This window comes from Perissodus microlepis, chromosome 2 (genome assembly GCF_051167445.1).
Source record: "Perissodus microlepis isolate ML-2025 ecotype Zambia chromosome 2, ASM5116744v1, whole genome shotgun sequence".
Taxonomy (NCBI): domain Eukaryota; kingdom Metazoa; phylum Chordata; class Actinopteri; order Cichliformes; family Cichlidae; genus Perissodus; species Perissodus microlepis.
In genome coordinates, this window is record NC_140462.1 from 2,870,888 (window position 1) to 2,894,159 (window position 23,272).

Consider the following 23,272-nt stretch of genomic DNA (forward strand, 5'->3'; position numbering starts at 1 on the left):
CGACTCGGTGGCATCACACACAAATTAGCAGATGTTCGGCTCAAGCCAAAAAAAAAACCCAAAAAAAAACAAAACCCAGTGCCACAGAGCAGCGTTCATTCTGTAAAGAGAGCGAGCACACAGAATAGACTGGTGAGGTCCCCGAGGAGCTGCTTCACTAGCCTGCAGCTTTACACTTCTGCTGTGAGTGAACACAAAACGCATTACAGAGCAGCGGGGCGCGTGGACAGGCAGCAAAGTGTTTCTGCAGGACAAACACGCACACAGGAGCTGTGATCACAAACTTTTAATTCTCACGCACAACAATTTTTTTTATTCTTATTTTTAATAATCAAAATAAACAAATATACACACAGTGTGTTCTCGCAAAACCTGAAATATGGTTAATCCTGTGCCCCCCCCCCCGTCAGAAAGAACTCTTCAGGATGCTCTAATGCTAATGAGAGTCTGCACTGACAGATTATTACTGTTCCTGAGATTTGGCGTGTTACAGCACACAGGAAACCAGGACAGACGAATCACTGCAACCACCTTAAGATTTCTTCCACATCCTCACTCCTGTCAGAAGCCAGCTGATGATAAAAGATTCATTTAGATCTCATTAACATGACGCCGGTGCAGCCAACAATACAAGTCGACAGAGCAAATCCCTTCCATTCATTGTTGGACCTGAAGTTCAAGCTGAAATTGCTTTCTTCTAAATTATCACGGCACAGTGTTCACGCACTGGAACCACAGTAAATGTAGCTACAGTCTGTTTCATTTGCATTTAATTATGGGTGGCTTTTACTCCCTTCATTCCAGGTCTCTGAATTGATCTGAACTGACTGTTTACGAGTGGGGGTGGGGGGGTGGGGGCAAATAGCTGCAAGTAACATCAAGTGCAAATAGAAATGTCATATTGTTTAACACTACAGTACAAAAGTCCCTATCGGCTGCTATTCTGAGAGACTTCCCCTTAAAGCAGTTTACCAGTACACTGAAGTCAAACATGGGTGTCAACATTGATTAAAAGGAGTTCTGCTAGTTTCCTCAATATTCCTTTAAATGAAAACACTTCCAGATGCCACGTTTATCTAGTCTGAGGTGGAGATTTCCACAGAAACCCGTCAGTGGTCCAGCTGCACAGACACCTGTGGGTTTAATGGGACGTGTTAAAGGAATGATGGTTTGCTTTTGTTTTTCCAGGGAAAATAGAGTTGGATTGAATAACCGGGACACTCTTAGTATGGTGACTAAGTCAGCTCGAGCTCCAAAGGTTACACTTCCTCTACACAACTCTACACAGCTGTATGGGGGGAAAATGAAGCAAACAAGCAAATACCAAAAATGCACTTGTGGCCGGCTCCAAAGGTTGTGTCTGTTGCCACAGATTCCCGTGTTAAAATGCCCAACTTTAAGAAAAAAAACATGTTCACACGCTGATACCAAAAAAGAAAAAAGGTTTGGTAACCGGTGTCCCTGCTTCTGCCCACAGTATGGTGGCTCAATCCTAACGTGACTCACACGATGACATTTCATTAAGGCTTCAAACTGCAGCTTTGAGTCAAATGTTCATTTCTCCACTGAGTACATTTTGTTCTAAGCCCAGTTTTCCTCCAACCACACGTGTCAGTGAATCATGTAAGGATGTACCTTACTAACCAAGCCAGCTCTGGGGTTAACTGGTAACACAAATATGGTGAGCTTGGTTAAAATAAAGTATCTGCATTCATATCATGTATGAATTACAAGTTTCTGCAAACAGGCGCGTTTCTTTTTGTTAGCGTCAAACTATTCTGCTAAGCATGGACTCCACTCTGAAATGTTTTCTAAGTCAAAGCATGAGATCTGCCTTCCAACGAGTTCTCAAGCACAAACATCAGCCTGAAGAACCAAGTGCACACAAATTACATGTTCAAGCCTTTTTCCCTTTCACGCCATCGTCCCTTTTTACTCGTCCCCATCTGTTGTGCTTCGTTCCCGTCCTCATGGCTTCCCTCTGCTCGTTTTCATCCCCGCTGTGAGGTAGTGGAACTGCAGCTTCATTCTCATCTGCAAACCAACAGTCTGGACGACAACCACGGGTCAGGAAGTGAGTAAATGAATGTCTAAGAGGAGAAACGTCTATAAAATCCAACTTACCTGAGGAAGGCTGGCAGTCTTCCTCATTATCTCACTGTAATCAGAGTTATTGAAGATGTTCTTGTCCTGACCGGGGTCGTCTGCTGACATGTACAACTCCCCAGCATGGACGTCAGACACATTCACCTGGATGGAGAGCGGGATGGATGATACAGACAAATTTAATCTGCTTCTCTCCGTCTCCAACATATTGTGAGACAAGATGGATGGATCCATCACGTTCAACTCCCCAGGCTGAGCCTAACGCGCTCACTCGGGGGAGAATAAAGAGGCCGATGCTGATGAAAGGAAGACGACCGTTACGCGGGATGAGTTTGTGGTTACCTACCTGAAATGTTTTGGGGTTGAAGCCCAGCCACAGAGTGTACCTGTAGTCCCAGGTGCGCAGAGAGTAACCCATGATCTTTATGTCTTTGAGGTCAGGGAGGTCAGAGTTCTCCTAAGGGAAGAATTTGGAGTTTAAAGCATCTTTGAGCTGGAGAAATCTCATGCAGCGCTGTCAGATCTGCAGCTGCCAGCTCAAACTGCGAGCCAGCTGCAGACAGACTGCCAAACTCCTGCATACAGAGATTAACCTACAGCAGGAGCAGCACTGGCCTGGATACTTTAATACAACGACTGCTTGATGGCGGCTCCAGTCCCCCCCCACACACACACGTCAGTGGCTGACCTCTGCAAATGCAGACATTTAACTGCAAATTCATAATCAACTTATTAAAGCAGCATCAAGACACGTCTGTATTAATAACATGCCTGCCTTCTGCTCTGCAATTACTTCCACACTGATACAAAAATAATGAGTTAACCTTAGCTGGCTAATGAGAGCTTTTTTTCCCCCTTTTTGAAACAAACTACCTACCTGTGGTGCATCAGCAGGGCGAGGATATTGGCTGAAAGCTACATCTTCTGGAGTCCTCTCGCGTCGCCCTTGTGGCGCAGCGTAGGCACGGTTTTCTCCTTCAGTACACAACTCCACCTGAAGGCAAGAAAACGGGCTAAACAGGTGAAGGGAGGCGATATCAGGGGTAGTTGGATCACATTAATGCCTGCTGTCTTTTGGCTTCCTTTGTCATATTAACGCAACGTCATTTGAACTCCGATTGGAGGAAGAAGAAAGGAAGGAAGAAGGAAGAAGAAAGGAAGAAAGGAAGAGAAGAAGAAGGAAGAAGGAAGAAGGAGAAGAAGAAGCAGCAGCAGCAGCAGCAGCAGCAGCCAAGGGTATACCAAGGTGCTTGACAAGAAGAAAATAGGCAAAGGGAGATGGGAGGGAAAAGAGAAAGGACCTGGCACGTATCAATTATAAAAACCTTGACAATCATAAGATATAAAAGTAGTTCACAAGCATAACAGATAAAAATGTACCAACGCACACCAAGTGTTAACTAGGTGGAAAGGCAAGATTAAACAAATAAGTCTTCAGCCGTGATTTAAACAGTGGCATAGAGTCAGACGTCCGGATAGCAACAGGAAGGTTGTTCCATAAGACTGGGGCAGCTACAGCAAACGCGCGGTCACCGCGAGACTTCAGCCGAGAACGAGGTTGCTGCAGAAGAATTTGGGTAGCGGATCTAAGTGCTCTGACAGGAGTGTGTAACCTGAGAAGCTCATTGAGGTAGCTCGGCGCCAAGTTATTAATGGTTTTGTAGGTGAAAAGTAATATTTTAAATTGAATACAGTATTTAATTGGAAGCCAGTGCAAGCCAGCAAGAACAGGAGTGATGGAAGAAAACTTCCTGCTACCTGTCAAAAGGCGTGCCGCCGCATTCTGGACAGTCTGCAATCTAACGAGAAGGGTGGAGGAAAGGCCAATGTAAAGAGAGTTGCAGTAGTCCAACCTGGAAGTCACGAATGCGTGAATGAGTTTTTCCAGGTCAATGTGCGGAATATAGCGCTTAGCCTTAGAAATGAGGCGCAGCTGATTAAAACTAGACCTCACAACAGCAGACACTTGCTTGAGAGAAGGTGCTGTGCTTTCCCCACGCTCTTTAGACGAGCATGTTAGGCCCACTCATGGTTCTTAATTGGCTGCCTGATTATCTGCCTCTCTGTGTTAGAGTCCAGATGGAACGGCGACCTATCCGAATGATAGGGCACACCCTGTCAGCTCCGAGAGCCTCCAGCCTTCTGCAGCCCTGCGTGGATAAGCAGTTAAGAAGATAGATGGATGGAGTTCTCTTCTGGTCTCGTTAGGCAGAGAGTGTAGTATGAACACAGTCTGAAGATCAATGAAAGCCGATTGTAGTAGTCCGGCGTGTTCGTAGTGAGGCTGCTAATGGACTCGTGTGAACCATTTCAGCTGTTTCGCATATGTGCCGACGAACTGTACAGCCTGGGAGTGGGAACGCTGTCACTTTTGCAGTGCGCAACAACAATGGTGAGAAAAATCTGAGGCCATTTCAGTGATATGAATGCAGAAGCACAGATTACGCAGACGGAGCTGCTGCAACCCGGAGAAAACAGAGTTCAGAGTTCTTCTGTTGCAGCAGTGATGCAGAGGTTTGTCTGATTACAGCCACACTTACTGCAACAATTAACATGTTAGCATTCAGCAGACATTCACAGCATCAATTTATTTTCAGTTTTAATAAACCTCAGTTTTTTTTAAAGACTTATAGGCATCAGGAACTTCTACCAGCTGTGGTATTTTCTACTTTGAAGAAAAATCTAGCTCGACATGAACACTTCAGGCGCTCATATCCAACTAAAGTCGCATTGACAGCACAAAGGTGCTGTCCCGAGCACACTGGCCTTCAAGGCTGATGGGAATATCATCCGTTTTGCAGGTAACCAGGTCAAAGCTGCAGACAGATTACAATTTGTTCTTGTGATTAGAAACAGATTGATGTTCATATCCTGATACCTGGAAAGAAATGTCAGGGCACTGCACGGGAACTTCGAGGCCGGCCAGGTAGGACACAGTAGGAAAGACATCCACCAGCTCCACCAGCCTACTTCTGACTTTGCCACCTAAGACAGATAAAAGTCACCCAATTACAGACGCCTTAAAAACGAAGCCAGTCAAGATCTCCACTACCATTTCCTAAACATCCTCCACTTAAATTTCATGATTATTGCATCACTTGCATTTGAAGTAAAAGCTCTGTGGAGGCAAAATATCAAAGTGTATCCCTGTGTAAATCATTTTTAAGCTCTATATGGAAATCAAAGACTGTATTAATGTTAAACAAGCATATTATTAATAATATGGGGGGGGGGGGGGGGGGGGGGGGGGTCTTACTTTTGATGCTGTGCACAGATTCCCTTAAGACGTCTATAAACGGGAAGGTTGATGTACCGGCTTCATTGCCACCAGGAACAAAGAAGATCAGAGGTACGCGTGTTGCGACATCAAAATTCGAGTATTTAGCCCATTCACCATGCTCACCCAGTGACCAACCTGCAGCAACAGAAACCCAGTAGCACACAGTTCATTAAGACTCGGGCAAACCGGAGACAAAGAAATTGATCAGTCTCAGTCATACAAATAATACTTTTCATTTAAGGCAACACATTTGACTGATGTTTGTCCCAGTCATGAAAATGATGGCATTTGACTGGGCTTTACGCAGTGATTCATCAAACAGTCACACAGAGGATTCAGTCTAGTGCTCTCAACTGAATGAGACATTAAAAGAGAACAGAGTTTTCCAGTCACAAAGCTGAAAAAAAACAAAAAAGGTAAGTGGTGCAGAGAAAGAGCTGAGGGTAGAGAGAGTAGAAAAAACACTTATGGGAACAAATCATGGCACAATTTGCTGTTACAACAGTGCCATCTGGTGGTGCAAGATAAACATGACAAGCTCAATAAACCATATTTTGTTTAATTTGCACAGAACGCCTGATAAAAGATATTTTAGCAACTTATTTTTCTAAACGCTTAAAAAGAAAGAAACAAAACAAACTGATTAACATTAGCTGCCTACATCTCATCCAGCTACGCGTCTCCTCACCATGATCAGAGGTGAACACCACCATAGTGTTGTCTGCCAGCCCCAGCTCTTCCAGTGCACTGAGCAGCCGACCAACTTGAGCATCCATATATGAAACTGCAGCATAGTAGTGCTGACGGATACGCAGCTGGAACACAGGATATAAAACACTACAGTGTTGCTGTTCGCTTCAGGAAGAACAACCAGGGTAACCAAACTGGAGGTGCTGAGAGCAGCTGGTTCATACCTGGAAGTCTTTCGGTATAGATCCGTAGGGGAAGCTAATGTTGAGTTTTTGCACATCGTCTCTCTTCCTTATATCTGTCCAGGGGTTGTAGGCCACAGTGGGAAGGCGTTCAGGGACATCTGGGTCGGGGGCCAGAGTCATTTGGTCTAGAGGATACAGGGTCAGGTATTCCTGTGGAAAAATCTCAGAATTATTTGATTCGGGTCTAGACGTATTCCTCTTTTTAAAACTCGTCTCAACAAATTTACACTCCCTGGCCTTTGACCCACCACAAGACATCGATCTCATTGGTTTTTATTGCGTTACAGTTGTACTTTATTGTTTTCAATATTCTTATAGGCTTCTTTTGTCCAAACGAACATTACTGTTAAGCAGCAGAACAATATCTTCCACTCTTCACACACTGAGCCACCTTTGTGCTAAGGACAGGCTGTTCCCTGAGGGGCTGAGGACTAACTGAATTGCATAGAGTATACCATCAGTGAGTTACTGTTTGTGGTGTGAATAACCCAGATTCCATCAGCAGTCGTTGCGTTTCTTTTCAGTGCTGCCAATCAGACTTGTAGTGCTCACTCCAGGACTGTGCAAACTCATAACTCCGTCAGTATGAGCGAAATATTCAACTGAATGCTTTCTGTAGTCAGGTCTTACAAAACTCCAAGACTTAGCAAGTATTAGAGTAATAAAATATTAAGCAACTGAAATAAAATTAGTAGCATCTTGTTAAAAACACTGCTCTGAGTCGAGGTTCACTACATCATGTTGATCTTGGTCAACTCATTCAAAGTTAGAGCTACAATAGTGATATAAAGTGCAATCAATAAGCTCCACACTTATTCAAAATGCTTCTGATGTCCCTTTTATCTTCTTCAGGGTTATCGTCTCGTGAAGCTATACAGCAGTCCCAGCTCTCCTGCTGCTACAGACCATATCTAACATATTTGTGACGTGCTCCTTCACTGTGTCAAGGACAGCAGCGAGATCCTTTGTTTGAACAGCAGGTTGCTACAGTTCAGGTCGTCTGCACAAACCTTTTCCCTTTGACAGCTTAGATCAGAATTGCCTGACCCTCGAGGGCGAATTCATGGTGCACAACCATGTGAATGTCAAAAACACCAGGCATGCTTCATGCTTCTCCTGAGCCGATGCATCTCCTTCAGGCTCAGTGAACTGCAGTTTTACCCGTGGACTGTAGGCAAAGACTCAAATCTGATCCTTGACATTAAAGTTGACACGATTGTGCATGTTTTTATAAGGACAATGAGCCTTTCAATCAAACCGCATCATTCGGCGAGTTCACTGACGAGGACCATTCTTGCACACAGCGGCTCATTATCCACCGTTTGGAAATACTTCAGATTTAGGGCAAGCGTTACTAACCAACAACAAATCACATAAAGAAAGCTGCAGAGTTGCGTCTGCAACACACAGCAACAAACACCAATCAAACTGCCACCAGTGCAGTGGTTGCTTATGGCTGTGTTCATAAACACAAGCCGGACAGCTCGTCACTCCATCGACCTCACAAAGACCCACGGAAATCACCGCCGCAATCACGTCCACTAAACGCGGTGAATCTGAAGGCTTCAGGGAAACGGTCAACTCACAGAACAAAAGATTTGTTTCACTCGGCCTGAGTGCGTTTGCAACTTTATTTAGAAACATGTTTAAACACCACAGTGCAAAAATGAAAGCAGTGACCTGTTTATTTCACTTTGTGCAATTTTTTTATTTATATTTTCCTTCAGGGATTGACTGAATTTAGCATTTGCACATTAGCAGGAATGCAGCACAGCAACATTGTAAAAGTGCTATTTGTCACTAAAAATAAAAGAATAATCATAATAAATATTCAGGATCTCAATATAGATCAAAGTAATGGGGATAATCATGTTGGCCATAATGGTGCAGCTCTACTCCTCAGTGCTTAATATAAGAGGATTCATCTGACTTATAAAGTCTTAGTTCAAGTCAGAAACTGAGTTATGCGAAACCTGCAAGTATTAAGTGACTGGACTGAAGAAGAGTCACCGGGAAGTCATATCAATACTTTGTAACTGTAGTGATGTAGCTAACCAACATGTACAGTAGAGTTCAAGCAGTCCAGAGGAACAGTAGGAAAGGATAACAAGTGACAAACCTGTGGAATCCTAAAAGGTATATGCGGCTTATGAAAACCCACAGCCAAGAAGAAAGGATCGTCATCGTTGACTCGACTCTTCAGTAACCTCACCGCCTCCTCTGTGCTCTCCAGGTCAGGGAGGGTTCCCCCAGGCTGCTCGGTCACATTCACAGCACAGAGCAAGTTGACGTGGAGTTTCCCATCCTTCCCTTTACACATCTGGAAACAACGTTTATGAAAATTATGTGACATCTGAAGTTGTGTTGTGGCCACAAAGACTCCAGAATCGACTTGCTTATGTACCAATGTCTTTGGGCTCTGCTGTACTTTCCATCAGTTCACAAGTGACATCTTTAGCTGCTAGAAGCAGTTTGATACCCAGTGTAGATGATGCGTTTAGAGGTTTTGTTGAAAACAGTTTTCAGTCATAAATAGAATCAAAGTTCTGCCACAGAAAAGAGTCACAAGGAAATGAGTTGCACTTTATACTCCCAGTTCCTTTTTTCTAAACCAATTTAGATCCCTGGAATTTTGGTTAGATGGATGAAATAAGGTCTGTGCTCAGCACAGACTTTAGATATTCCCAGGTTTAAGTCGACAACAGAAAATAAGTAAATAACACGCTCGGGGATGCTAAAACTTCTCCAGCTGCCCCAGACAATGGGACATGACACTGCATGTGTAGCCCAGGAGGTAACTGGTTGGTAGCGTGTATTCTGACACAGGTGAATTATTCCCTGAGGGGGTACCTCTCGAAAACTGATGAATCACGGTGTGCTAAAGGATCATTAACATTGAGAAACAGGCTCTCCATTTGAAAGGCTCCTTTTATAATCAACACGGTGAAAGTCGTACCTTTTTTTTCTCATATGTGAATGAAGGTGGGTGATAGGCTGGGATGGACCAGCTGTAAGGATAGTCCTCAGTATTGTTGGAGGCAATGCCTACAGAGTGGAAAAAAAACAACCATTATTTTCACAGCTATTCTACTGGAAAGTGGTGCATGTGCAGTTCTTTGTGGGTTTCTATTCAAAATGCACCTGGTTAAACCTACCTGGGTGAAACACCTTGCCCACAGACATAGTGAAGTACCCTTGAGATTTAAAGTACTGTGGCAGGGTCGTGTAGTTTCCAGAATGGACTCTCCAGTAGGAGTTGAAGTCATAGAGCCTGGTTGTGTCCGGTCTGCGACTGGTTAACATGGATACCCGACTGGGACCGCACACAGCTTGCTGAGAGAGGAAAAGAGAGATCCAGTGAGGTTAAGCAATGCAGTTCAATTCACCACAGCTAACACGAACAATGCAACTGACCTGCGCAAAGGCATTGAGAAAGACTTGGCCTCTGGATGCCAGCTGGTCAATGTTGGGCGATTTAGCCACCGGATCCCCATAGCACCCCAGAGATGTCCGCAAATCATCTGCCATGATGAAAAGGACATTTTTCCTCTCTGAAAGCAAACAATCACAGATTACTCTCTTTCTCTCCACGCCCTCAAATCAGCCACGGAGCGCTATGGCACAGTTTCCAGGAAAGAGTCACACTAAAGTAACCTTAAAGTAAGCGCATTTAAACATCCAAGAACAGAAACTTAAAAATTGCACCTGAAAATAAGCTGGACGCGTAAAAACATACCAAACAAAGCGCCATTCAGTTGGTAAATTAAATTAAACTAACAGCCAACAGTAGCACCAGCCACTGAGTCAATAAATATTCTGCACTCATTACAGCCAATATAAGTTAACCAAGTTACAGTCATTAGAAAGTCTATGAAGTTTTGCTAGCAGCAATCAGATTACACCTGAAGTCCAAACCCCACCTACCTCTCCCCGCGGCAGCAGGATACGTCGACGTGTGAAGGACCAGCAGGAAAAAACACTTCAGGACAAATATGTCCATTTTAGAGGAGCCAAAAACGGCTATAGCGCGATATCCTGACGTTAGCCTCCTGCTGTTCAAACTTCCGTCCTGCGCACTCCCGTCAAAACAAAACAGCGTGCCCGTTTGAGTGATTTAATTACTTCCTGATTAACCAGCTGTCACTCTTCATTGGCTACGGCCTCGGCGCCCGCGGCTCATTTGATGAGTTCAGTCACGTGTCAGTCATATTAAATGTCCCGCTGAATACCAGCACCCAGTCTAATTAAAATGAGATGATAGCCGCAGTCTAATGAAACTTTTGCGTTGGAACAAATCAGTTACATCCCGAGTATCTGCCAGTCAGCCTCCGTGTAGCTTCATTTGTACAACAGGCTCAGAATAAAGAAAATACAGTTTAATTACAGAGCCGTGAAAACAACTGAGGAGTAGGTAGCCCTAAAAGAGATAGAAGAAATTCACAGCTTTCATTTTCATAGAATAAGTAGGGGCGATGATCTCTATCCGAAACTGAAAAATAGGAGGCGAGTGAGAGGTCTCACTCCGCACATTGTTGACATTGTTGAAATTAACCGAATTACCAACAGAAAGAAAGAAACTGCTGTTGATGGTACCAGAGCCAAAGAAGAAAGATCTGCCTACAAACAGAACGAAAGCTGAAGTGTTTGCAGTGTTGCGGGAAAAAATAATTTCAAATATATTGATTGATTTATTTTGCAAAATCTATAGGGAACATTCCCTGAAAGCTACTGTTTGCTAAGTGTGAGAGAAAAAAAACGCCCAAAGTCATTGTTTTGACGTTACAGTCATTTAATTATTGAATAAACAACTCAAAAAACAAACAAACATGAGAGTTACTATAAAAAGTTGTAGCCACAGCTAGGGCAGCTGTAGCTACAACTGTAGCTGCCTACACCAGTGTGTGAGTGTGAGAGTGAATGAATAGTGGAATTGTAAAGCGCTTTGAGGGTCTCGAAAAGCGCTATATAAATGCAATCTATTATTGTTATTATTATTATTATTATTATTATTATTATTATTATTATTAAAAATAACCAGATCTATTTTTTTACTTTACATATTTTTGTTTTGTTTGGGGTTTTTTTCAGATATATTAGCTAACCACCACTCGAATCACCTGAAGTCTGATGTTAAAAATAAATAATAATAATAATCATAAATCCAAAATAATAAAAAAAAACTAACTACATAAATAAATAAACCAACTGGAAACTATATAAACAGGAGAATTAATACTAAAGTCAATAAGTACAAATACAAATATCAATTTATTACATTTTACAGATAATAAAATGAAAACAATGTTAATATACATTCTTAATATTATCTTACATGCATTTAATAGCATATTTGTTATTTAATATTATTTATTTTTGAGTCGGGGTGAAAACATCGTCTACAATACACGATCTTCGAAGCAGCGACACTGAACATGGCGGACACGAGCGCCAAACGTCTACTCGACAGCGATAAAACTGGTGAACCAGCTCCAGACGTCAAGAGGGGGAAAACTGACAATGAGAATGGGCGAGAAGATGGAAATGAGTCGGTCCAGGAAAATGTCCTGTCTGGGTTCAAAACCTCAAGCGTGTTGAGTGACTCCGCCCGAGAGAAAAACATCTTTATCCACGGAAAGGTAGCGTTGTTGCAAAGTTAGCTACCGTTGTTCAGTGTGCAGACCATATGCAGCTATTTGTTACTTGTAACTATTGTTACAGAGTTGCAAGCGGCGTTTTAAAGGAAGCCGTTTTTGAAAGTGGTTTTTGAATGATTTGTAAGGAACTGTACCACACTAGCTTCCGGTTTGACTTTTCAAAATAATAGTCCTTTGTTTTGTTTTTGTTTTTTGCAAACCAGGCCCGATAGGAACTTTGATCTTATGGTATCTTACTATGATCTTAAGGTTGCAGATCAGGATGCTGTGGTTATTCTTGAAAAGACCCCGATCAGAGAAGACTCACTGGCTGAGCTCTTTAGTGGTTCCACACTCAAACTGGAGATGAAAAACGACATCTACAGCACATATCGGCTCCAAGCTCCCCCTCATCTCAATGGTATGGTCCCCCGCTAGTAAACTGTCTGAATGTTATGTTATGTGATGTCAGTCAGATAACCTGCCTGTTTCTGTTATACAGAGATTAAGACCACAGTGGTGTGTCCAGCCACCGAGAAGCATATAAAGAAATACCAGCGTAAGGAGAGTTTCCTGGTCGAGGAAACGGAGGAAGACTATAAGAATATTACTCTACCCCACATTCTGAAGCAGAGTTTTAGTGTGCAGGTCAGTCTCTTTGGAGTACCTCTTCTGCTCCAGCCTGCTCTTTGGAGTGCACTCTGCTCACTTTTCCCTGATTTTTACCTTCCAGTGGGTTTACAACATCTTGGAGAAGAAGGCAGAGGCTGAACGGATCGTTTATGAAGATCCAGATCCTGACGTCGGCTTTGTCCTCCTTCCGGATTTCAAGTGGGACCAAAAACAGGTCAGAGGCCACTAATGTTGACACTGCTTCACTGACTTTAAAACCTCTTGATCAACCAGAATAAACTAGAACATGATTTTACACTAAAGCTCTGGCATGTTTTGCAGACCTCATTTCTATGCACACAATCATATATTTACAGTGGCACAAACACTATTCTTCTGTACCTCTGTAATATTTCATTTAGCATTGCATGACAACTCCAGGCTGGAGCATTTTAACGCTATAATACACATTTAGATGCAAAGTGGTAAGATTGGAAAGAATGTGCTTGAGCACAAAAACCCAAAATGGAGTGCACCAATGTGCTTATGGAACATCTTCATGCAATATTCCCTTTATTGAAAAATAAGTAAATAAATCACAGTCTGCCATTATTTGTATGATTAACACAATTAGACTGATCGATCTACAGTTTTCCTTAATGATTGTGATAAATGGTAATATCCCAAACCTGATGTGTCTTTTGAAAATGAAACTTTGGACAAAGTAACTTATTTGAGTTTTATGATGAACTTGCCCTACACTGGTTACAGTTCATGAAGAGGACACACAGTGTAACTGATATAGTAAGTCTTTTGGCTTAAGGCTTCATGTTAAGAGTGTAAATTTACACAGTATATGTGCAGGTGTGATTAAACCTGCACATATACTGGCCAGCAGAGGGCAACTTCATAGAAATCTATGGAAAAATGGCCCTAAGTTCCCACTTCTGTGACCTCAGAAAAACCTTCCTAATGACATTTTTGGGCTGAGTCGCTTTTTTCAGGTCATAGTAACTAAACCATGGGACTGGCTAGCTTGGTTAGCAAGGCAAGTTTTGCTAGTGAAAAACTTCCCTAGAATGTACTCGTACGATACAGTACAGCGAATATACTGGAAAAAGCATCTGCCTGTCAATTAAAGTTGCCACAGCACCAATACTGCATAACTTAATACAACCCTTAATGCAATTTAAACTGGTTAGCTATATAGAAATTCACTCCCTTGCTCTGAAATTGTATTCTCTAACATGGGGTCACTGTGGATTAACTCCTTAGTGAGCCAGCTTCAAGCAGCCATTCAAAGAAGTATAAGCTTCATTTTTCAGCCCCTGGAGCTTTTTACTCAAAAGCTTACTGGATGGCGAGTTCTTGGATTTTTAGACCACTTAACAGCCTCAGCACATCTGTCTTCTTTCAGGTGGATGATTTGTACCTCATTGCAATAGCACATCAGAGAGACATCAAGAGCCTTCGAGATCTGACATCAGAGCATGTCCCGCTGCTGCAGAACATCTTCCAGAAAGGAAAGGTGGGATTAAAGTGATCCTCAGGTCTCAGTTAAAGAGAGCTATATGCATATCAATCATCTTTACTCAATGTGGCTTCATTCATTCTCTGCGATGATATCTGTGTAAATTAGGAAGTCATCCTCCAGCGCTACAACCTTCCAGCCAGTAAGCTGAGAGTCTACCTGCACTACCAGCCCTCCTATTACCACCTGCACGTCCACTTCACCAAGCTGGGCTATGACGCGCCGGGCTGCGGTGTGGAGCGAGCCCATCTCATCGCTGATGTCATCCAGAACCTCCAGTCAGACCCCCAGTATTACAAAACCCGGACACTCTACTTCCCCCTGAGGGCAGATGATGGACTGCTCAGTAAGTTCAAGGAGACAGGGAGGCTGTAATGAACTAAACTCAGAGCACCATCCACCGCTTCTCTCTCTCCATCCAAACCGTGAGCTTTACAGCTTTTTTTTTTGTTTTTGTTTTTGAATGCTATCAGTTGGCTTGACATGCTAATGTTCACGCTACTCCAGCCCATAACTTTTAATCCATATCAAATATTGTCTCTGTAAACTGGATCATCCTTAGTTCACAGCTCTGTTCATCATGTTGTAGAACAACGTTATTGACGCTCTGTTCCCATCTGATCCGGTTTGTAGTCTGTTTTTATGACTTTTCTGTTTTTTCAAAAGTAATTTGTATATTTCTGATGTTTTTTTGTAGTCGTGTCAGAAATTGTTATTAGTCTTTTTGTGATTAAAAATGTTAGGTTTTGTATTGTTGATTGTCATTTATGCTTAGAAATATCTACTTATATATGCTTAGAGTTTTATAATTAGTTTTAGATTGGTAGAGGTTTGATCCTTAATAGTCTGCAAACACCTACATCCTGGGAGCATGGGAAGAGGTCGTACCTTCTCTTATTGTTTTATGGTAGGATAAACGTATCTATATCTGTTTTAGTCTAAGTGCCTTTTGTTTAGATGAACTGCTGGACTTCCAGACCAGCAGGTTTAGGGAAGTCATTTATGGGGTCACACTCTGACCCCACACACACACACACACACAGGCAAGGTACTCTTTGTTTGTATGTAGACGTCATATGTTAATGAACCTATGCATATTCATGTAACCTCAATAAGAGAGCAGTGTTACGGGGGAGCGGACGAGAGCAACTGGGGTCAAGCGAAGGAACGGCGTTTGTCCGGTTCTCTCCCGTGCACGAGAAACATGAAGAACTTTGCCTACTTCATGTCTTGCTTGCTGTGTAATTATATTGTCTTCAACGTTCCAGCGAATAGGTTCAAGCTACAAACCTATCAAAAAACACAACAGTAGATGAAGCATTTTTAATCAGTGTGTTTGATGTGCTTTTTGACTGAATGTTGTCAACTAAATTAAAGTACGTTTGTTTTCTAACAATTTAATAAAATGTATTAAGTTTGCAGTGTTGGTTTCAATAATCCCTCAAAGACATAATTGGGTTTATTATAACCAGGCCTATTATCCTTGCCTTATTTTCTGACATAATGAACAGAGGGGGTTACACCAAGCTCCGGGATAAGATCTATACGGACAATTTTAAACTGTGAATCATGGAAAGCTAAACTGGTACAGTCCAAGAGCCCAACTAATACCAACAACCAAAATTAGCTGTTAGCTGCTGCATCTGTATCTGCATTTATAATGACTGATATGTCAAAAATTAAAATGCAAAGAAGCCTTTGAAGAAACCCATGCAAGCATGTTGTGATGGTTGATGTTGCACATTTTGTCCAACAGGGGGCACTCTATAGCTTCACTGTTGGCAGCGTGTTTGGACATGCTTCTTTATCATAAAACTGGAATACATGTATAACAGCAGAGAAGCCAAAGCCACAGTTCCTCAGCTGCTGGACTAGATGGTAGTATAAATCCTACGATGATAAGACATTCTTGTGCATGTGCTAGACTGTAAAACTAAATCTCCAGTCTGGGTAATATCATGAGTCTCACTTTTTTCTCGCTTTGTCATAAAAGAAAGCAAATTATAAAACCTTCTTTTGCATATAAACACAACCACTTTTAACCAAAATACGCAATGAAGTTGCACTTCGTTCATTTTCTGTCATATATACACTTTAACAGTGTTGATGTCCATATTAAACAGTGTTTCAAGTGGTGAGGTCAGTGCATGTACAGTAGAAGTAATCCTGAAGGTCAGGCTTTAGACTGCTCGAAACTCTCAGTTTAAAGCGACCGAACCTTCTGTTTGAGAGGAGCAGCCAGTCAGAGGAGGCTCCATGAACTGGGGGGGGGGGGGGTCAGTATGAGACAAATAAGGATTATATCGAATTGTCATACAAAGCTGCTGTAGCATTCCGAGAATAAAAATAATACACACACAATGAAAAATGGAGCTAGCAATAAGCATAGCAGGTTCTCTTTAACTTAACACCACATACATACTTTTGGATCTGAAGTACTGCGCTCATTTGAACCTGTGCCTCGTAGCTACACCTGTGTCTCCCCTTCACCCCCGCTGACAGTCGGAGCTGTATACTGCGAGTTTGTACACACACACCTCAGTTTGCCTCTCTGAGCTGCTGTGACTTTGTTAAAAGATCATTTCTTGCAGACATAATTTTCTTATCTGATCTAAAGTCAGCTGGGCGGTGTTCAGTTCGTGCTTAAGGTGCGTTCAAGTGTCCCTTGGAAAAATGCGAATTGATCAACAGGAACGATACTACACCGTCCTGTGATTTGTTCCTTAGCCTAGCAACCAGTCTACTGGGACCCACGTCAAAGACCATTTAGTGGTTTGTTCAGCCTTAATAAGTTACAACCTGTGCTTAATAGAAACTTGAAGGGGAAGCTGTTTAATGTAACTTGATCCTAATCCTCTCATTATCGTCTAACTGTCTGTTTCGAAAGCTTTTCCAGGTTTTTTTCTTTTAAGTATACTAATAGGATTCATGGGTTACATGCTTGAGTTGGTTTTAACGTTATTAACCACAGGCACGCTGGAGTGTGTGTACTCTTGTTTTGTTCAGTAAACACCTATCCTGGAAAAAGCACAAGGATCGCTGCTGAATGGACGTATTACGATATATCCAGCAGAGTGCATGTTTCTGCTTTTGTGTAAGTGCAATTAGAGCATTTTCCACATTGAGAACACCCAGAGGAAATCTTCCACAAAGGCATCAAAACCCGCTAATTAAATACCCCGAGAACCGGTTAACGCCTCTTTATTTCCTGAACCCAACCTAGGATAGCATTAGCAGGAAGATATCACGGTAGTGTAGGTCGCTATTAAACTATATATATATTTATATATTAAAAAAATAGGATTGGAGTGTAAACCTAAACACTAATGATTTGTTGGTGAGACGGGATAGCGGAGTTTCCGTGGGCGTCTCCTGAACGCAGCATCACGGAGCTGAGGACGCCAGCGCACGACTGAGACAAATAATCCAATCATTAGTCCAGTGACGGTGCAGATGTCTTGGTTTCAGTATCTGAGGGATGACTTCACCCTGAGGCCGTTTGAGATTCAGCAGACACAGTGAGTATCCCCGCAACGGCTACAAGCTTTCCCGGCCAACTGTGTGTCATCTCTGGGACTCTTTAGCTTTGTTTTGCCCGGAGATGGAGATGTCTGACTGGTAGTAATCGATACATGTGCTTGTTACAGTGTGCCGGACACGCTGCTGTGCTTGTTTGTGTGTGAACTGAATTAGTTGAGGGGATAAAACGTTTTATTTTAGTTTTTTTCTCTTTGGGCTCTGATTTGCAGACAGCACTGTAGGTGGGCTGTAACTATTCTTTGGAGTTCCTGAAGTCCTTTTAGTTAGTTTTTATGTACTTTTTGTTTTTTGCTGGTGTTTCCACTACATTCTGTTTTGGATTAGTGTGTAACGTTGGCTAAACTGGAAGTAGGTTGGTGGTAATCCCCCTCAAAAATCAACTTTGGTCAGGCACTTTTTCCATCACATGATTTAACACCAGCAAAGCTGTTCTGGTTCTTTCAAAGATTGCCACTTGTTGTTATCTATTGTGAAACATTCGGGGACCATTAAGATGCATTTGAGGTTTTAATCTATTCTCCAAGTAAGTTTTCAGTGAACTAGTTTTAATTGGCTAACCTGTCAAAAGGACCCTGGTTATAAGCAGCAGCTGATCTTTTCTCCTTCAGCAGCTCAGTGCCTGTGATTCATCCATGCACCACCTCTCATGCAAGGTTTCCATATAATTCATTTACTGTAGCCTTTAAAGGCATATTAGGCCTATTGTCCTGATCAGTCACTCTCTACAACCCTGTAGACTTAGTGAGAAAACACACACACACACACACACACACAGTGCATGCGTGTGAGCTCAGTGTTTGGTGGAGGCAGGTCAAGGACAGTCCAGATTAAACAGTTATCTTTCGCTGCGTTTCACCACCGTAATCCTGAACACAGACACTGACTGATTCAGAACAGAGTCATGCTGTCTGTCAGTGTGACTGAATAAATGACACTATTGATCTGAGATCAGCTGATCTGATCCACAGGCTGACGTGCAGCAGAACGATGTTGACTTCTGACTGCGTCGTTTCTTTGTTCTGGAAGTGACGACAAAGCAGATTCCCATTACACGTCAAAGCGCTCTGAGATCTTGATGAATAATGACGTGGTATCACTCAATACTTGGCAGTAAATCCAGTTAGCATGATCACACTGAATGAAGATGCACGAGTTTGTCTGCTGGTTGTCGGATTGAGAAGCTTGGAGAAATAGGCTTTTGTGAGAGTGTGTGTGGCCTGTCAACTGTCAAAGTCTTCTTTATTAAAGGTCTGATTAGGTCGTCCATCACTAGGTCACTTTAAAAAAAACAGTTTGTCTTTGCGAGGGAGTGCTGTCATGACAATTCAGTCATTCATAATTTGACAGAACATGCTCCTGTGTGTCTGACTCGGAGTGTAACTGGATGGTCTTTAAAACCTAACTTCTTGCTTCCTGTGCTGCCTGAGTGAGCGTTATCTTTTCATATCGATTATACTTCGGAGGCACGAAATCTTTTTGGATGGTTTCATCTGCCACCCTGCTCATCAAAGTCAGGAAAAACAAGTCCGTGTCAGTTAAAGTCCTGGAAAACCTCTTTAGCATTGAGACAGCCTATTCAATCAAGCATTCACAGGACTTTGCTTGTTCCTCATTTCGTTGTGTTACAGTCTCCCAAAATAGATTAAATTCATTTTTTACCTCAAAACTTTACACACAAAATAATACCCATAATGCTAATGGGAAAAGGGTTTGCCTAAAATTCTTGCAAACCTATTAAAAAATTCATTATATATATATATATATATACCAGGAGAAGTGTAGTCGAATGGTAACGAAGAGAGGGAAGGTAGTCAGAACTGAGGGGATTGAACTACCAGAAGGCAACATTGCAGACATAGAGGACAGTTACAAGTACCTGGGGATCCCGCAGGCGAATGGGAACCATGAAGAGGCCGCTAGGAAAGCTGCAACCACCAAGTACCTGCAGAGGGTCAGGCAAGTCCTGAGGAGTCAGCTGAACGGTAAGAACAAGATCCGGGCCATCAACACCTACGTCCTGCCCGTGATCAGGTACCCTGCTGGGGTAATAGGCTGGCCAAAGGAGGAGATAGAAGCCACTGACATAAAGACAAGAAAGCTCCTTACCATGCATGGAGGGTTTCACCCCAAGTCCAGCACCCTGAGGCTGTACGCTAAGCGGAAGGAAGGGGGCCGGGGACTGGTGAGTGTCAGCACCACAGTCCAGGATGAGACAACGAACATCCAAGAATACATTGGGAAGATGGCCCCAACTGACCGAGTGCTCAGTGAATACCTCAGGCAGCAGAAACCCAAGAAAGAGGAGGGAGCCGAGGAACCATCATGGAAGGACAGGGCCCTGCACGGTATGTACCACCGGCAGATAGAGGAGGTGGCTGATATCCAGAAATCCTACCAGTGGCTGGACAAAGCTGGACTGAAAGACAGCACAGAGGCACTAATCATGGCAGCACAAGAACAAGCTCTGAGTACAAGATCCATAGAGGCTGGGGTCTATCACACCAGGCAAGACCCCAGGTGCAGGCTGTGTAAAGATGCTCCAGAGACAATCCAGCACATAACAGCAGGGTGCAAGATGCTAGCAGGCAAGGCATACATGGAACGCCATAACCAAGTGGCCGGCATAGTGTACAGGAACATCTGTGCCGAGTATAACCTGGAAGTCCCGAGGTCAAAATGGGAGATGCCCCCAAGGGTGGTGGAGAATGACCGAGCTAAGATCCTGTGGGACTTCCAGATACAGACGGACAAAATGGTGGTGGCTAACCAACCGGACATAGTGGTGGTAGACAAACAGAAGAAGACGGCCGTAGTGATCGATGTAGCGGTTCCGAATGACAGCAACATCAGGAAGAAGGAACACGAGAAGCTGGAGAAATACCAAGGGCTCAGAGAAGAGCTCGAGAGGATGTGGAGGGTGAAGGTGACGGTGGTCCCTGTGGTAATCGGAGCACTAGGTGCGGTGACTCCCAAGCTAGGCGAGTGGCTCCAGCAGATCCCGGGAACAACATCGGAGATCTCTGTCCAGAAGAGCGCAGTCCTAGGAACAGCTAAGATACTGCGCAGGACCCTCAAGCTCCCAGGCCTCTGGTAGAGGACCCGAGCTTGAAGGATAAACCGCCCGCAGGGGCAAGATGGGTGTTTATATATATATATAACATGCACATAAGTATTCACAGCCTTTACTCAGTAGTTTACTGAGCGGTTGTGGCAGGAGTTAGCACGCCTGTTTTTGAGCAGTTTTTCCCGTTTGTCTTTGCAGAACCTTTAAGCTCCATCAGGCTGGATGGAGAGCATCAGTGCACAGATATTTTCCGATCTCTGCAGGGATGTTCAGGTTGAATGTCTTAGCCAGAACCCAAAATTGAGAGTTGTCCCGAAGCCGGTCCTTTTGTTATCTTGGCTGTGGGTTTAGGGTTTGTGTCTTGTTGGAAGATGAATCTTCACCCAGTCCGAGGTCCAGAGCACTCTAGAGCAGGATGTCATCAGGGGTGTCTCTGTACATTGCTCCATTTAACTTTGGACCCTGACTAATCTCCCTGTCACAAAACATCCCTGCAGCATGATGCTGCCACCACCATGCTTCCCTGTAGGGACGGTATTGGGCAGGTGATGAGCAGTGCCTGGTTTTCTAAAGACATGATGCTTAGCATTCAGGCAAAAGAATTCAATATTTGTTTTATCAGACCGGAGAATTTTGTTTCAACATTCAGGTATCTTTTTGCAAACTCCAGGCAGATTTTCTGGCTGTCTCCTCATCTTTTGACTGAAGAGTGACTTCCATCTGGCCACTCCTCCATACAGGCCTGATTGGTGGAGCACTGCAAAAATGGTTGTCCTTCTGGGATGTTCGTCTAACGCCGACAGAGCAGTGCTGAAGCTGTGTCAGTGTTAGGCCCTTCTATCCCCGATCACTGAGACTGGCTGAGCGGCTAGCTATAGGAAGAGTCCTGGTGGTTCAAAACCTCTTCCATTTATCAATGATGAAGGCCACTGTGCTCACTGGGAGCTTCAGTGATAAACTTTTCTGTACCCTGGGGATCGATCACCTCAAGTGGTCATTAGAGGAACTATAGTTGTTGAAACTTTCAGGTTGTTTTCGCACTGAATGCCGCTGCACACTGGGCTGGTGTCGTGTGGAGGGAATAGAAATGATGGAAATTTAAATGTCATCATCAAAACTTTCTATTAATGGACAGCTACACTATAAATAGCTCCATCGGTTGGATTTGGTAGGTCTTTTACCGGCTTCTTTAACTTGTTGGGCGAATGTGTGAACCGCTACAGTATTGAGCGACTACATGAGCAGCTATCCCATAAAGCTTATTGAGATTGTGGAAGAATTTCTAAGTTCAATGTAATTTGTCTCTCAAACCGAATGGGATTCATTAAGTTTTTAGCTGATGAGCACAGTAGTTGCTAAATACTGATATCTTTGGCAGCATTTAGCAGTCTGTGTTCAATTAAAGTGTTGGTTACATACAGGCAGTAATGAGCAAACTTTGGTTTGGTCCTTTAAGAAAGTAAAACGTGTAGTGTTAATGATGGACTTGCCAGGTTTTGCTGGGAAACCAAGAAGCACTTCACTTTGCCATGACAACTGTACCCAAACAAAACCTTCTTTAACAGTTTTAGGGGAAAAACAGTGTGTTGTACCCCACGAATAAACCCTCACTGCTTCAGTTAAACAAAGGTACCTTTGCTTCTCCTTGAGTTCAGTTTATGGAGCAATGAGATGACGCTCTTAAAATCTTCACTCTCGGGTCATTAGGTCATCGGCATTCAGTTATATACTTTGTATTGGTGGCTAAGGGGCCTCCAGTTGCTTTAGTACTCAAAGACACACACGCATGCAATTGATGCAAATAGAGTTGAAGAATAGGGTTTTGTTTTTATCACCCCATAAAGCTCAGCTGGGGCCTGAGATAGAGAGAAGGAAGACGGGGTTCTCCGCTTGTTGGCGAAGTGTGTTCTGTGTAAGATTTCTCTCACACACACCACCACCCAGCACGGCGGGCTAAGGGCAGGAGTATGATTACAGGCCTATTTACATTACAGCATAGAGCAATGGAGAAGGGGGGGGAGAGAGACTGGCAAGAAAAGGGAAAAAAAGAGGGAGAGGAAGAAGATGGTTTCCAGATGTGAGGTGGAATTCAGAGCAATGTGATTCCCCTCCTCTTCCTCTATACAGGGAGAGATATCTAGATCAGCTTGTGTGCGTTGTGTTGGAGAGAATAGGCGACGCGCAGAAACCACAAACCGGAGGGGAAGGAGAATGCATTGTGCTGAGGGTGAGTGAGGAAGCAGAACCGGAGCCAGCCGAGGGAAAAGGAGGTGGAGATGAGGAAGGGGATGGAAAGAATAGAGAAGAGAAGCAAGGCCTCCGGGTTGACCACAAGTCCAGAGATCTAACTTGGGGCATTTCAGCCGAGTGGAGGCTTTTCTGGCAACACGGTAGGTAGGAGGGACAAGCACTGCATGAAAAACCATCAGTCATTTCAGTGAAGACGCCATAGCTGTGCCGAGGGTGGCTCCAGCTTAATGAATGGAGGTGTCCATCACTGATTATGTTAAGTTTCATTAAATTAAAAAAGATTAGTTTTATTTTTAGACTTTGGTTTGAAAACATGCTGAA

At 43.3% G+C, this 23,272-nt stretch overlaps 3 protein-coding genes across 6 annotated transcripts in view; 2 read left to right on the forward strand and 1 right to left on the reverse strand.

Annotated features, from left to right (window-relative positions):
• Window positions 1-271: 271 nt before the first annotated feature.
• Window positions 272-10,440, reverse strand: ids (iduronate 2-sulfatase). Its single transcript, XM_084940157.1, has 13 exons — window positions 10,246-10,440; window positions 9,736-9,872; window positions 9,477-9,654; window positions 9,278-9,366; window positions 8,441-8,641; window positions 6,301-6,471; window positions 6,075-6,201; window positions 5,363-5,521; window positions 4,985-5,091; window positions 2,984-3,100; window positions 2,453-2,563; window positions 2,125-2,250; window positions 272-2,049 (listed from the first exon to the last, which is right to left on the reverse strand). Exons 1-13 carry the CDS (start codon window positions 10,319-10,321, stop codon window positions 1,969-1,971), a joined length of 1,680 nt encoding a protein of 559 aa, XP_084796283.1. The 5' UTR covers window positions 10,322-10,440; the 3' UTR covers window positions 272-1,968.
• A 1,276-nt stretch (window positions 10,441-11,716) lies between these two features.
• dcps (decapping enzyme, scavenger) lies at window positions 11,717-15,518 on the forward strand. The gene is made up of 6 exons (XM_084940166.1): window positions 11,717-11,957; window positions 12,225-12,375; window positions 12,457-12,602; window positions 12,688-12,801; window positions 13,984-14,094; window positions 14,206-15,518. The coding sequence occupies exons 1-6, from the start codon at window positions 11,754-11,756 to the stop codon at window positions 14,470-14,472; spliced, it is 993 nt and encodes a 330-aa protein (XP_084796292.1). The 5' UTR covers window positions 11,717-11,753; the 3' UTR covers window positions 14,473-15,518.
• Window positions 15,519-17,311: 1,793 nt separating this feature from the next.
• LOC146392006 (uncharacterized) overlaps window positions 17,312-23,272 on the forward strand; it is a 50,239-nt gene continuing 44,278 nt past the window's right edge. For 2 of the 4 annotated variants that reach the window (XM_084940204.1, XM_084940211.1), the window contains exon 1: window positions 20,853-23,091. Coding sequence is in view for 2 of the 4 variants with exons in the window: in XM_084940182.1 (XP_084796308.1) it covers window positions 17,551-17,615 (65 nt within the window). In the remaining 2 variants the exon portion in view is untranslated. Of the gene's footprint in view, window positions 17,616-20,852; window positions 23,092-23,272 lie in introns of those variants that run through there. The other 2 variants (XM_084940182.1, XM_084940176.1) reach the window with 2 other exon arrangements.